Source organism: Dipodomys ordii, unplaced genomic scaffold, assembly GCF_000151885.1.
Source record: "Dipodomys ordii isolate 6190 unplaced genomic scaffold, Dord_2.0 Scaffold45, whole genome shotgun sequence".
Lineage (NCBI taxonomy): Eukaryota > Metazoa > Chordata > Mammalia > Rodentia > Heteromyidae > Dipodomys > Dipodomys ordii.
Window position 1 is genome coordinate 9455617 of NW_012267261.1, and position 13990 is coordinate 9469606.

Genomic DNA, 13990 nt, shown 5'->3' on the forward strand with positions numbered 1-13990 from the left:
AGCTCTTCAGCTCAAGGCTAGATCTCTACCACTTGAGCCACAGCACCACTTCCGGCTTTTTTCTTTTTTTGCTTATGTGGTGCTGAGGAATCGAACCCAGGGCCTCAGGCATGCAAGGCAAGCATTCTACCACTGAGCCACCTTCCTAGCCCCTGGTTTCTTTCCTTTTCTTTTTAGAGACAACCCAAACTGGCCTCAAAACTGTGATCCTCTTGCCTCAGCCTCCTGAATAGATTGCCCAAGGCATGCACCACACCACACCTACATTGCCCCCTCCCCCAGCCTTTTTTGTTGTTTTTTTGTTGCTGTTGCTGGTTCTAGAGCTTGAACTCAGGGTCTAGGCACTGTCCCTTGGCTTTTTCATTCAAGATTGGTACTCTACCATTTCAGTAGTAGCTTCTCTTCCAGCTTTTTGGTGGTTATTTATAGAGATTTTCTTACAGATTGTCTTGAACCATGATTCTCAGATCTCAGCCTCCTGAGTAGTTTAGGATTACAGGCCTGAGCTGCTGGCACCTGGCTCCCTCTGCATTTTTGATGGCTCCACAGATGATTTGGTCAGGCTCCACCCACTTCCCATCTACAGGCTCACATCATTCCTAGCCCAAGCTTTGGGGATGCCTCTGGCCACCACTTTCAAAAGTCACCACCAAGTAGTACCTGCAATACACAGGTGACCCCCCCACCTCCCGCCCCCTGTGCCCAGATAAGGACATGTCCCCATTCTGGAATATGACATACTAAAGGGACAGGCCCACTTCTAGGTGAGCTGCATGTAAGCGTAGCCAAGCTCACAATCCTTTCACCCCATCCCACCCTGCCATCTCCCTGGTGAAATAAAGATGCCTCCTTCTGGAGCATGTGACACACTTGCGTGTGGCAGTGCCAGCACAGTGCCAGTGCAGAGTAGGCACTTGGCAGCTGCTAACCAAAAAATGTTGTCATCAACAGGTATCCATGCCAAGGGGGTCCCCACCTCATTTCATTTCTTTGAGGGGCTCCCTGGACTTCAGGGCTTTGGAATTTGTTTTTCCGAATCTCTTCCCTTTACCTCACCCTCCCCACTCCACATGGCGATGGCAGGTGGGCGTGGCTGTCTAGAGTTTCTTGGTTAGAGTGTCTAGTGTCTCCTGGGCTTGGGCTTCTGGTCTTTGGCTTCAGCTCACCCATGCAGAGCACCTGTGTGAGGTGTCAATGACGAGTCCCAGTGACGGTTGTCAAGATCTCTAAGACTGTGGCTTAGTGCCAGGCATGACTTTCTCCAGGACCCAAGGCAACCTGTGAGAAGCGCTCAAGTTTGCAGCACTTCCTCAGTTGTTTGATGAAAAGTCTGCACCGCTGTGACATGTTTCTTCAGACAGTGACTCTCCTTTCAGTCCTGGGGCCATGGCTGATTGGGCAGGATGCAGCTTAGAGCCACTCGCAAAGGGAGCACTGGGACTTGGATGGGGGCGGGGCGGGAGGGTGGGTAGAGGGGGTGTCATCCATCCCTTTTTCAGCATGGAAACAAGTCCCTCCATGGAGGAAGATACTGCAACCCTCATGTCTCATGCCTGGTACTGCACCATTCTCCTACATCTAGTGCCATGCCTGGCACAGTCAGGGTCCAGTAAATGTTTTTTTGGATGGATGGTCTTTAAACAAATTTTAAATGTGCACATGTAGATAGGTAGGTAGATAGGTATCCTTGGACTTGCTATGTAGCCCATAGGTGTAACTCAAAACATGCCTCCGCATAGCATAGTGTCAGCATAGCACGCAGCTCTGAATTCAAATCCTAGTGCCCCCCCCTCACCGCCACACACACAAGGCAAAGAGCAATCCTGTCTAGTGTCTCTGTGTGAATGTGTGAATATACTCTGTTCCCCCTTGTGCCACTCCAGGGGTTCCTTTCCATGTCGTAGAGGGGTGGGATGCCCAGAAACAACTTGTGGGTAGTCTCAGAGGCCCTGGTCTGCCATGTCCATGATGGCCCCTCTTTCCTTCTGTCCAGGCATCTTTTGAGGTGTCCGTGGAGGCCCGGAGCTGCCCTAGCAGACACACAGAGCACAAGTTCGCCCTGCGGCCCGTGGGGTTCCGGGACAGCCTGCAGGTGGCGGTCACCTACAGCTGCACGTGCGGCTGCAGTGCGGGGCTGGAGCCCGACAGCATCAGGTGCAGCGGGAACGGCACTTACGTCTGCGGCCTGTGTGAGTGCAACCCCAGCCACCTGGGCACCAGGTGTGAGTGCCAGGAAGGAGAGAACCAGAGCGGGTACCAGAACCTGTGCCGGGAGGCTGAGGGCAAGCCACTGTGTAGCGGGCGCGGGGAATGCAGCTGCAACCAGTGCTCCTGCTTTGAGAGCGAGTTCGGGAGGATCTACGGGCCCTTCTGCGAGTGTGACAGCTTCTCCTGCGCCAGGAACAAGGGCGTCCTCTGCTCAGGTAGGCGCCTCAGCCAGCCAGTGCTTTTGCTCTGAGCCAGCCCCAGGTCAAGGGGCTGTTCACATTCTTTGGGATGGGCACAGTGAGGGTCAGCGCCACAATGCCCTGGAGAAGACCCGGGACAAGCCAGGCCATCTGCAGCACCAGGGTGGGCACTTGTATGTGGATGCTAATGGAGAGGACTTGGAGGTACAGGGGAGGACTCCCAGAGTTCACCTAAGACCTGCCTGGACAACACAAAGCTAAAACAGTAGAGTGCATGCAACAACATGTCACGTTGAGAGCAGTACCTCTCCTTCCACGGAAGACACCAGTGCTAGGGCTGCACCGGGGTAGGCGAGCAGGGGAGGCCCTCTGGAGCAGACCTGGCATGAGGCATGTTTGAGTTACACCCATGGGAGTTCCATTACAGTGTATTCAAAATTACCATTGCCTGGGAAAGGGGGAGATGTGTGCATGCCACAGAGCAAGGCAGGTGGAAACATGAGGATTCCTTGCACCAACCTTTGCCACGGAGCCCCTCTCTTTTGCATCAGAGCGATGAGAACTTGGTTGTAGCTGGATGGGTTTGTCTGGGGTCATACGGGCGGTGCAGCGGGCAGGCCTGGGCCGCACTCCCTAACACCACTTCTGCTGTGGGAACTTGGGAGTAGAGGTGGTGTGAGAAATGAGAGACTGAGGGAAGCCCTTGGCATGAGAGGATTCTCGGGGGGGGGGCAGGCTCCTGTATGAGTCAGTGCCACACCCCGCTGGGAGCTGCAGTGATGGTCTGCAGGCGGTGCCATCCTTGGCCTGTAATTCTCCAGGCTTTGCCTAAGCACCTGAAGCATGGTGGATGGAGTTTCTAGTTCCCTTGTTGACCCCCATAAGAATTCCCTAAGTCCAGCTATTGCTCTTTTAGCAGTTCGTGTTCCTTTTGTTTTGTTGTGTGTGTGTGTGTGTATGTGTGTTGGTTCTAGAGCTTAAGTTCAGGATTTAGGGCCTCAGCACTGTTCCTGAGCTTTTTATGCTCCAGGTTAACACTCTGCCACTTGAGCTACAGCTTCACTCTGGCTTTTTGGTGGTGAATTGGAGATAAGAGTGTCATGAACTTCCTTCCCTCGATTTGAATGACTTTAAACCACAATCCTCCGATCTCAGCCTCCTAAGTAGCTAGGGTTACAGGTATGAGCACCTGTACCGGGCTGATGGTGAGTCCAACTCACCATCTTCCTGCCTGAGCTTCCCAAGTACTAGAATTATAGGCATGTACCATAAAACCCAACCCAACTTTTCTTTCTCTTTTTTTGATAGTTTTGGGGCTTGAACTCTGGTCCTTGTGTTTGCTAGGTAGATGGCTCTTAACACTGAGCTATGCCTCAAGCCCTGATTTTTTTGCTCGTTATTTTTGAGATAGGGTCTTGCTTCCTGACTGGACACATGCTCAGGTACAATCCACCCATGTTAAGTGTCTGGTAACTAGGGTATCAGGTGCCCACCACTACATCCAGCTTTTCATTAAGAGTGTGTCTCAAAAACATTTTTCTGTCCATTCTGGCCTTGAACCTATCCTCATAATCTTAGCTTTCTAAGTAGCTAGGATTACAGGCCTGCCTGAGCCACTGGAGACCAGCCATACTTTTCTTTTAAAGAGCTATTAGCAAACATCTCTTTCCCTTCAGGAGAGCCAGAAATAACCCCTAGAAATATTTTTCCCCACAAGGCTGTGCAGTCAGTGTTGCCTGGGAATAGATTTGCCTGTGTAAATTCCATCCCACAATCTATCAGCCTGAGACTTTGGTTTCTTCCTTGGGAGTATATATTTCCCATATCAAAAGTGGTCCAAGACCACCTGCATCATCTGTGAGCAGCTCACAGAACATGGTAGTTGCTGGGTGATTGGTAGAGGTATGAGTGGCCTTCCAAAGGAAATACTTGTCATTGTGGAAACAGGAATATTCTGAGTGAAGACATACTTTTTGATTGAACCAAAGAACCCACAGCTCAAGTTAATCTTGTATTTCAGCATTCTGCCAAGCTGTATCCAAAAGTCCTTGGGCGTTGGCTTTTTCTTTTCTCTTCACCTATACAACCTGTGGTATCAGGAAACTTGGGTCATGGGGCTGAAAAATTGGAGGCTTCCAGGTGAACGATTGCTTCAGTTCCCTCACTTTCCTGGGACTGCTGAGACAGAATGTCACCATCCTTCCTTACCCCACTGGAAAAGCTATCCTCATTCTTGAAAGAAAAGCTGTGGAGTACAGGACGGCTGATGGATGTGTGGTCTGTGTGTGTGCTGTCTTTCTCCTTGGTGGGGATTGATGGGGACCATCTGGAAAACCGGTCACAGGGCCCTTTGCTCTCTTACTGGTTCACATGCATCCCCCCACAATCCCCCCCCAAAAAAACTGCTTGGTCCACAGAAAAACCTTTACAATGAATTGTAAAGTTATTCTTAAGTCTAGAAAGTTCTAAAGAATAGAAAGATTAAAATTTATCCATAATCTTATCACTCATATTTCAAGTGGTTTCTAGCTCTCCTTTTAAACTTTTTCCTAAGTTAGCATGTGTGTATTTGCATGGACTTTTCTATCTTGCTTCTCTCCCTCTCTTCCCCTCCTGTAATACTATATCTAGAGGGGCACTTGAAGTTGAACCCTATGATTTAATGAGACATGGACTGGAACATTTTTACTCTGCTTTCATTGTCCCTTCAGCTACAATCTTCTAACCCTTTACTTTAAAAGTTACATCTAGTGGAAATGTACAGCTATCCAAGTCTTCTGGAGAGGAACAAAAAAAGGTCTTTGATGAGGTCATCGCTGTGTTTGCTCATTGAAGAAGGACTTAAAACTAAGCCTGACTCCAGACAGGAATCGATGACACATATTCCTTCAGAGTCCTTAATGTCCTCCCACCTCACACTTCCTGACCTCTTAAACTCCTGGCTCCTTCTGGTGGTAGCAGTTGAATGTGTGGTGAGGAGTTCCACCAGTCCCTAAGTACTCATGGTTAGCGGCTCTCCTGCTGCGGGTCTGGGCACCCTGGTTTGGAGAACTTGACTTGCTGTTCCATTTGGGGTTTTCATGATAGAGAAGCTATTTCCCAACCCCCCTCTGTTCCCACACATGCTGACGAAGGTGCACAGGCTGCCAAGCTTAGCGTTCTCTGGTGGCGCCTCTCCCTTCTTCCCCTCTGCAGCCTGTGGTAGAAGGGAATCGTGTGGTTGTGGCCTGTCTTCTGAGTGGGGGCTGCGGGGTGCATATGAAGTAGCAGCTGGGGCAGAGCCAGGGCTAGGATCATTGAAGACACCCGGAGAAGCTCCTTCATGTCTCTTGTGCCCTCTAGAAGAAGCTTTGCATCTTGCTCCCTACTGAGAGACAGAACTGGACAAATGCAGGAGGCCACAGGTTTAGAGCAGGTTTTCTATGATGAAAATGAGCAGTGCAGCAAATCAGACCCAGGTCTGGAAGCAGTTGAACAGTTCTCGTTACTTTTGTGACATCCCATCCTAGGAATGCTTGTGTACTCTGGGTGCTCCCTCCCCCACTGCTTTCTAGAAATATTACAATTTAGAGAATGGTCCATCTGTCCATTGTCTATTGCTGGGTGTGCAAGGTGGACTTCATTGGGCCATTTGGGAGATTCTGTTCTTTTGAGTCTTTCTGAAGTGTCGACTCTTCAGTACTCCTCCGGCTATGGGAAATAGTCATCGTCTGTTCAGTTGTTTTAATGTATTGGAAGAGTCTTGCTCACACTTTGTTGTTCTTGGTGGTTTCTGTACCCAAATCATGCGTCTCCTTGGATCCAAGTCACTCTCTTGTGGTACAAATTAGGATCCGGCTCTGCGTGTAGCATTAATGCTCTGAAGCACATTGAAATAATTTTCCAACTGTTATCCTTCCTTCTGGGTTTCATAGAAGGAGAAAATTTAGATCAAATAGGATATGGAATTTTAGTCTCATCTGTAAGGACCCCCCCCAAGTACATTATCTAAGTAAGTTTCTCTTTAAAGCATGGAAAAGCGAGGTGTGACCCCAGTGCACCTTCTGCTAGTAGGCTGACGCCGTCTTCCAAGAAGAGGTCCTGGGTCCATGCTGACAAAATTCTGTTAAACTTCTACAGTTAAGCTGTACACCAGTGGCTCATGCATTCTTGGGATCACAGTGTGTGATACAGAGGCTCACAATTTGAGAATAGACGAGGCAGAATAGTTTTCAAGAACCACTTCCTAATCCATGGCTGGGGTGGTGGACATGTCTGATATCCTGACTGTATGAGAGGCCACGCTTAAGAGCATCAGTGTTCCAGGTCAGCCAGGCCTAGCCAGAAGAGGCCCATGAAACTCCATGCTAGTGTACTGTCCCATTCCTGAAACAGCAGGGGAGAGAGGAAAAAAAAAAAGGATTGTGATCCAGGCATGCACCCTGCAGGAAGCCAAACTATATCTCTGAAAAGATGTGGAAGTATGGATGAACAGTAGAGCACCAGCCTAGCCAGCTCCAGTGTCAACAAAAACAATAAGGTACTCCTAATAGGAAGGCCCAGTTCTGGGTTTCTTAGCTCTCCCCAAGTGAAATACCCTAGCATCACTTTCCAGATATGTTGAAATGTACTTCTCAATTCATGAAGCTTAAGTAGAGTTTTCCAGAAGAGCCTTGAAAGAAGCTTTCTACCAAGAAAAACAGGAAGGCAAGACAGTAAGAGGAGCCATATGCAAAGGGGCAGGGATGGAAATTCTTGTCAAAAAGTTGTAGATCATAAAATTTTTATAGATCAGAGGCTAAAAGTAGGAGACCAGATGAGGAATAAGGCTAGGCAGTAAGTTGTTCAGCATGATATAATTTTAAAAGCAAAGAAAGGGTTAATCCAGTTCAGTGGAGGATAGATGTGTGGAGCTCAGCATGCCCCAGGAGAAGGCTTCCCCAGTGCTCTCCGCCAGCTGCATGTACTTTTTGTTTGTTTGTGGGTATTGAATCCAGGGCCTGGGTGCTATCCCTGAGCTTCTTTTGCTTAAGGCTAGCACTCTGCCGCTTGAGCCTCAGCACCGTTTCTGGTTTTTGAGTAGTTAATTGAAGATAAGAGTCTCACTTTTTTTTTTTTTTTGGCCAGTCCTGGGGCTCAAATTCAGGGCTGGGCACTGTTGATGAGCTTCTTTTGCTCAAGGCTAGCACTCTACCACTTGAGTCACAGCACCACTTCCGGCTTTTTTTCTGTTGGTGTGGTACTGAGGAATTGAACCCAGGGCTTTATGCATGCTAGGCAAACACTCTACCACTAAGCCACATTCCCAGCCCTCTATCTGCACTTCTTACCTCTAACTTAACCAGTTCAAGTGTGCACTGCCCCCACTCTGCTCTTATGCTCCTGGCCCTTATCAACCAAGATCTAAAGATCTAGAAAGACAGCCTCAAATCTCAGCTCACCTACCAATCTTTCATCATGAGAAGTATATGCTGTGTTGGCCCTCATGGAGTCTTGTGGAATGACATCCTGAGGTCTCATGGCTTCTGCAGCAGTTTTCTTCCCTTGGCCAGATGTGCAAAGTATATCTGACACTTGCACCAGTATAAGACCCTCCTGTGGAACCTGCTGCCTGTAACATAGGGACACACTCTGGCATGGATCATGAAGTGACTTATAATGTCACTCCCACCGATTTTCCCTTTTCATTGTCCATTTGTGGTGTTTGACCACAAACTACTTCTTAGGCTCAGAACAACGCCTTGTATGCTGCTCTCACATCACTCCTTATAAGGTCTGTAATTAGCTATAAACAATACTGCCCGACTAGCTGGCTTTACCCTGAGCTCAAAGCAGACAGGACAATGCTTGACTGGTCCTGAAGTTCCAGAGTAGGTATAATATGAATAATAAACAGATAGACCAAAAAAGCATATTTCTCATCATAGAATTGTAATTTCAAAATCAGTAGTCTGGTGACCATTCCTGGGGCTCTGGATCCCTGCTCTGTTTTCTGTCTTTGCACATTATTATTAGCATAGTCCATCTTTTGTGTGTATATGTGTGCATGCATGTGTATGCTAGTACTAGGGCTTGAACTCAGGATCTGGGTACTGTCCCTGACCTTTTGTGCTCAAGGCTAGTGTTCTACCACTTGAGCCACTGCTCCACTTGGCTTTTTTTTTTTTTTTTTTGGTCAGTCATGGGCCTGAACTCTGGGCCTGGGCGCTGTCCCTCAGCTCTTCAACTCAAGGTGAGCGCTCTACCACTTCAGCCATAGCACCCACTTCCAGCCTTTTCTGTTTATATGGTGCTGAAGAATCGAACCCAGGGCCTCAAGCACTCTACCACTGAGCCACCTTCCAAGCTCTCCTCTAGGCTTTTTGACGGTAAATTAAAGATCAAGAGTCTCACAGACTTTCCTGCCTAGACTGGCTTCTAGCCACAATTCTCAGATATCAGCCTCCTGAATAGCTAGGATTACAGTTATGAGCCACTGGTGCCCTGCTTTGCATGTTCAATCTTGTATATGGTTTCCATGACGAAGGTTTGCAAATGCACCTTCTGAATGAAACAAGATGGGGCTTCCTTGATTTCCAGAAAGGATTCTCCTGAGGGAGTGCCCCACTGTATTTCAGGTAGAAGTACCTAGAAAAATCAAGGCTTTTGCACATATATTCATTTCTGTTCAGTTTGTTAATAGTTTTATTGGCAAATATAATGATTTTATATATATTATATATATGATAGATCTATCTCTATGTTAGAAAAAGGACAGCTCTTCACCCAAAAGAAGCCCTCAGGCAGATGTTAGGGACCTGATTAACAATTTCCTCCATTTGGGATTAAATAAATTGTAATTATACACACATTAGGGAAGTCTATGAGAGTACTGATCTACTTTGGAGCACTCAGAGTATGGTGGCTCTGAGATTAGAATCTGCTATAGGAAGCTGGGAGCTGGTGGCTCGTGCCTGTAATCCTAGCTACTCAGGAGGCTGAGATCTGAGGATCATTGTTCAAAGCCAGCTTGGACAAGAAAGTCCGAGAGACTCTTACCTCTAAATAACCACCAGGAAACGGTGGCTGTGGCTCAAGTGGTAGAGTGCTAGCCTTGAGCCGAAGAACGCAGGGGCAACACCCAAGCCCAGAGTTCAAGCTCCATGACCAAAAAAAGAATCTACTACAGGATTTTTCAATTAAACTGTGATTAGTAGAAATGATAAGCCCATAATTGTCAAAGACATTTCTGCAGCTACAGTTTACTGGGTGGTTGGTTGGGGGCAGTATGTGTTCCTTGGAATTGTGATGTTAACACAGGTAGCATGGCCAGAAGCCATGCTGTTAACCAGCAGAGGCACACATCTTCTTGTCTCCTCTACAAGAACACTATAAGAGCCTTTGTAGGCATACATGAGTAATGGAAAGAAAATGGCTTTGGAGGGACCAGCATCAGAATTCTAACCTGGCTCTGGCCTCTCTCTCCCTGTAGGATAGCATCTGTAAAACTTCCACAGTATTTCACTTCCTGTGTGCCGTCCTGAATATATTTTATTCCCTGGCCTCTTCCACCTTGTAGAAACATCCATGATATGGAAACAGGATGCTTTTAGAAAATTCTCAAAGGCATTTCACCTGTTTGCACCCAGTGCTCATTTCACTTGAAATGCAAAAACGTGCCAGAATGTGGGGTTTGATTGTTCAGTGAGACAATCTATCCTTAAATTAGTCAGGTGAACCAGCTGAGCTGAGCTGAGCAGCTCTGGCGTCAGCTAGCCTCTTGCAGCTTGTGCAGAGAGAAGCCAGATCTTAGGCAGTGCAGCTACAGATATGTCAAAGTATCTTCACCCAGGGTCATCTTGTTTTAGGCAGGTTACTCCAGTCGTCTCATTCAACAAGAACTCATTGAACATTCCCCATCTGTCAAGTGTTATGCTGAATGCCAGGGCTGGAAAGCCTGAATTAATTTCTAAGTGTTTGTTGCCCTTGGAATTTTCCACATCTCAGAAACTCCTTGGGGTTGAGGAATGGGAGTAAGAATCACCTTTAGCTGCTATTTCACCCTGCAGAATCTTGAGACCTTAAATGATAAGGACCTATGTTAAAGGACATTTTAAGTACCCATGTGGCTCCATGCTCTGAACTTAGCTCTGAGAATGGGGTTTTCTGGCTGCTCAGGTCTTGTTTCAAGAATCTTCTAACACCACAGTTCACCAGTGATTCTAAAAAGGAAAGAAATGGTCTAGGATGCCTCATCAACCCTTCTCTCTATTTGGGACGCAAATAGACGACCTTGTGCTGAGGATTCTAAATGAGTTGAGTTCCTTTGAACTTCCAGTCTGGTCCTTAAGGTCATGAAGTTTGCCTTCTGTGGGATATGATGAAGTTTAAAAACAGAAAAATCTAGGGCGACCATAAGAATGCCAAAGATAAGTATCTACTCAGTATTAGCTTTTTAATATGTATTATATAATAGCTAATAACTAATGGCTCACAACGGAGGCTGAGATCAAGATTTGAAGCCAGGATTTGGGCAGGAAAGTTTGTGAGATTCTTAACTCTAACCACCAAAGAGCTAGAAGTGAAGCTGTGGCTCAGTGATAGAGCAGCTAGCCTTGAGTGAAAACTCAGTTCCCAGACCTTGAGTTCAAGTCCCAGTACTGGAATACACATACAGAAATGAAATTGTAACAAATGAGAGAGCTGGGCGCCAGTGGTGCACACCTGTAATCCTAACTACTAAGGAGGCTGAGATCTGAGAATCACGGTTCAAAGCCAGCCTGGGTAGGGAAGTCCGTGAGACTCTTATCTCCAATAAACCATCAAAAAACCGGAAGTGGATCTGTGGCTCAAGTGGTAGAGTGCTAGCCTTGAGCTGAAGAGCTGAGGGACAGCACCCAGGCCCAGAATTCAAGCCCCATGGCCAACAACAACAACGGGGGGGGCGGGGTGTTCCACTCTAAAACTATGAGAGACCTCTGATAGTAGAAATAGCCTCAATACCACTTTTCTTCTCTGTCTCAGATGCTGAGTTAGCATTTTCGGTTTGGATTTGATTTAGAACACGCTGGTGCAGTTGTTTAGCCCTCTTGTCTTTTCCCTGCCTCTTGGTGACTAGTTGGTCTTAGAGCTGTAGCTCTAAATGCTCCAAGTCTGGAATTACTGACCCCCTGGAAGTTTTCCTTCCTCCTTAAAGATTTCTGCTCATTCCCTCAGACCCTACTCCCAACACCAGTTAGCCTATGCTAAAGAAACTATGCTCCCAGGACAGGTATGCTATTTGACATCACAAATTTGGCCTTGCAATAGGCAGGTGTTGTAATAATGCAAGAAGAATCGATCTTGAAGCACTTCTTATTACATTGGACATGTTTCCTTGGAAATATGCTGATTTGTTAGTGTTTTGTACTCTTCAGAAGTAAGTGCTAAATAGGAGTTTCTGCATCACATGCCTTTCCTAATAGTACCAGTCCCACACGGTCAACTATGCACTGCCTGATCAGCTGAGGCCCAGAACTGACAGTTCCTTTCCTCCCTCCCTCCCTCCCTCCTTCCCTTCTCCCCCCTCCCTGCCTGCTTGCCTGCCTGCCTACCTGCCTGCCTGCCTGCCTTCCCCTCCCTCCCTCCCTCCTTCCCTTCTCCCTCCCTCCCTGCCTGCTTGCCTGCCTGCCTACCTGCCTGCCTGCCTGCCTTCCCCTCCCTCCCTCCCTCCCTCCCTTCCTCCCTTCCTTCCTTCCTCCCTTCCTTCCTCCCTTCCTTCCTTCCTTCCTTCCTTCCTTCCTTCTTTCCTTCTTTCCTTCCTTTGACTTTAGCTATGTTGTCCAGGACATGAACCTCTGAACACTTGACTCAGCTTCTGAATCAGCCAGGACTGTGGGTGTGTGCTGCTGCTCCTTACCTGTTCCTTATGAATATTAATTGAATATTAATTCAAACCAGAACAGTCAGTGACCCACCCTCATCCCTACCACCTTAGCACTTAGCCCTCCTATTCTAAGTCTTTCTTACCTAGTCAGTCTTTATCAAAATTTTAGAAAACATTTTGTCTCTGATTTCCTAAGCAGATTTCTCAGAGCTACAAAGAGTGTGTTAAGCACAGTAGATCAGGTCTAAAGATTTGTGGGCTGAGGGGCCTGTGACTTCATGACGGAGGAAAACACGGAGTATTCCTCTTAGTGTATAGCAGGCACTGGCTGTTGTTGATTGCACTGAGCTCACTTTCCTTAAATGAACCTTTGTGGGCCTAATCTAATTTGTTTAAAGCTCTGGCTGCCAGGGAGCTCAAGGAGTTATTACAGCCCCTGAGAGACTGCTGCTTTGTAGCTGTGGGGAGGCTGTGGCTGAGCAGGCTGGCACATGGACCATACTTCCCACAGATGGTGGCCTAAAGTGTTGCTCCAAGAAGCCTCTCTCCCCTGGCTCCAGGGTCTGCTCTTCTCCAGGCAGCTGCCTCCTTGCCATCTCCTGGCTCGGCTGGGCTCCTGGCAGCCACGCTTCCGCATGGCCGTACATGTGACATCAGACCTCTGCCCATTGAGAACGCCGGCCAGTCTCAGCTTGGGCTGGAATTAGGCAATGTTTCAGCCACCGCTACCACAACAAGACAGTTTTCCAGTCTGAAAATAGTAACCTCTCATGCTGTCACCATAACCCAGAGGGTGGGGAGTTCACACTCTCCACTGGCAGCGCCCCCGGCGGGTTGGGCAGGGTAAAGCCAAACCTCAGGTGTTGACCTGAGGTCTCTCTGTTTCTCTTGGCCCCAGCCTTCTGTTTCTCTTTCTGCATCAGCATTCTCAGGGGCTTGGAAGAAGATTCAATGGTTCATTTCACCCAGCAGTCTCCAGATCTCGGACACCGGAAGGGTGACTTCATTTAGGAACACTGGGTTTAATGGTTCCCTCCATGGCTTAAGCCCCCTGTGGTTGGTGGTGCTGGGAGGTGGCATGCCCTTTCTTTTCTTCATGTTGGATGCGGGGATGAGTTTACAGGACACACAAGACTTCAGCATGGAGATGCTGGAGGTGAAGGAACCTTTGAGAGAAGGCTCTATTGCTATCGACAATGGAGCAAAGCCTGGGATTTCTGCCTGTGACCATGGCCTGCCACAGGACAGGGAATCCTTTTCTTTTTCTTTTCCTTTCCTTAAGTGTGTGTGTGTGTGTGTGTGTGTGTGTGTGTGTGTGTGTGTGTGTGTGTGTGTGTGTGTGTGTGTGTGTGTGTGTGTGTTCACAGTGGTACTGGGGCTTGAACTCAGGGTCTTGTGCTTTCCTGTCAGGGCTAGCATGTCAGGAAGTAATGGTGAGAGTTGGAGAAATGTGGCTTAAAGCCACACCAACTAGTTTTGGTTTGTTTTTTTTCTCAGAGTTGTCGTATTCTGTGGTTCAGATCCCAAATGCAACATGTGGTTCGGCTGCATGAAAGCATAGGGTGAAGGGCTTGTTTCAACCCTTCTGGGAAACACTGCCAGCTGCCTCTTGGGACTGTAAGCTGAGGACAGAGGAGCTGCTGGCCTGAGTCTTAAGGTTGTATCTTGTTTGTGTCTCTGATGAGCTTTGTGCTGGAGACATCCAGATGATATGCTGGCACAGAGGGAGCAAAGCCTGGGATTTCTGCCTGCAACCATG

The 13990-nt window shown here is 47.8% G+C and overlaps 1 protein-coding gene across 1 annotated transcript in view; it reads left to right on the forward strand.

The window, feature by feature from the left end:
- The window catches only part of LOC105987905 (integrin beta-5-like), a 75662-nt gene extending 69883 nt beyond the window's left edge, over nucleotides 1–5779 (forward strand). The window contains exons 11-12 of the mRNA XM_013019324.1: nucleotides 1994–2423; nucleotides 5751–5779. Of these exons, the coding sequence (XP_012874778.1) occupies nucleotides 1994–2423; nucleotides 5751–5779 (459 nt within the window). The remainder of the gene's footprint in view (nucleotides 1–1993; nucleotides 2424–5750) is intronic.
- The last annotated feature ends 8211 nt before the right edge of the window (nucleotides 5780–13990 follow it).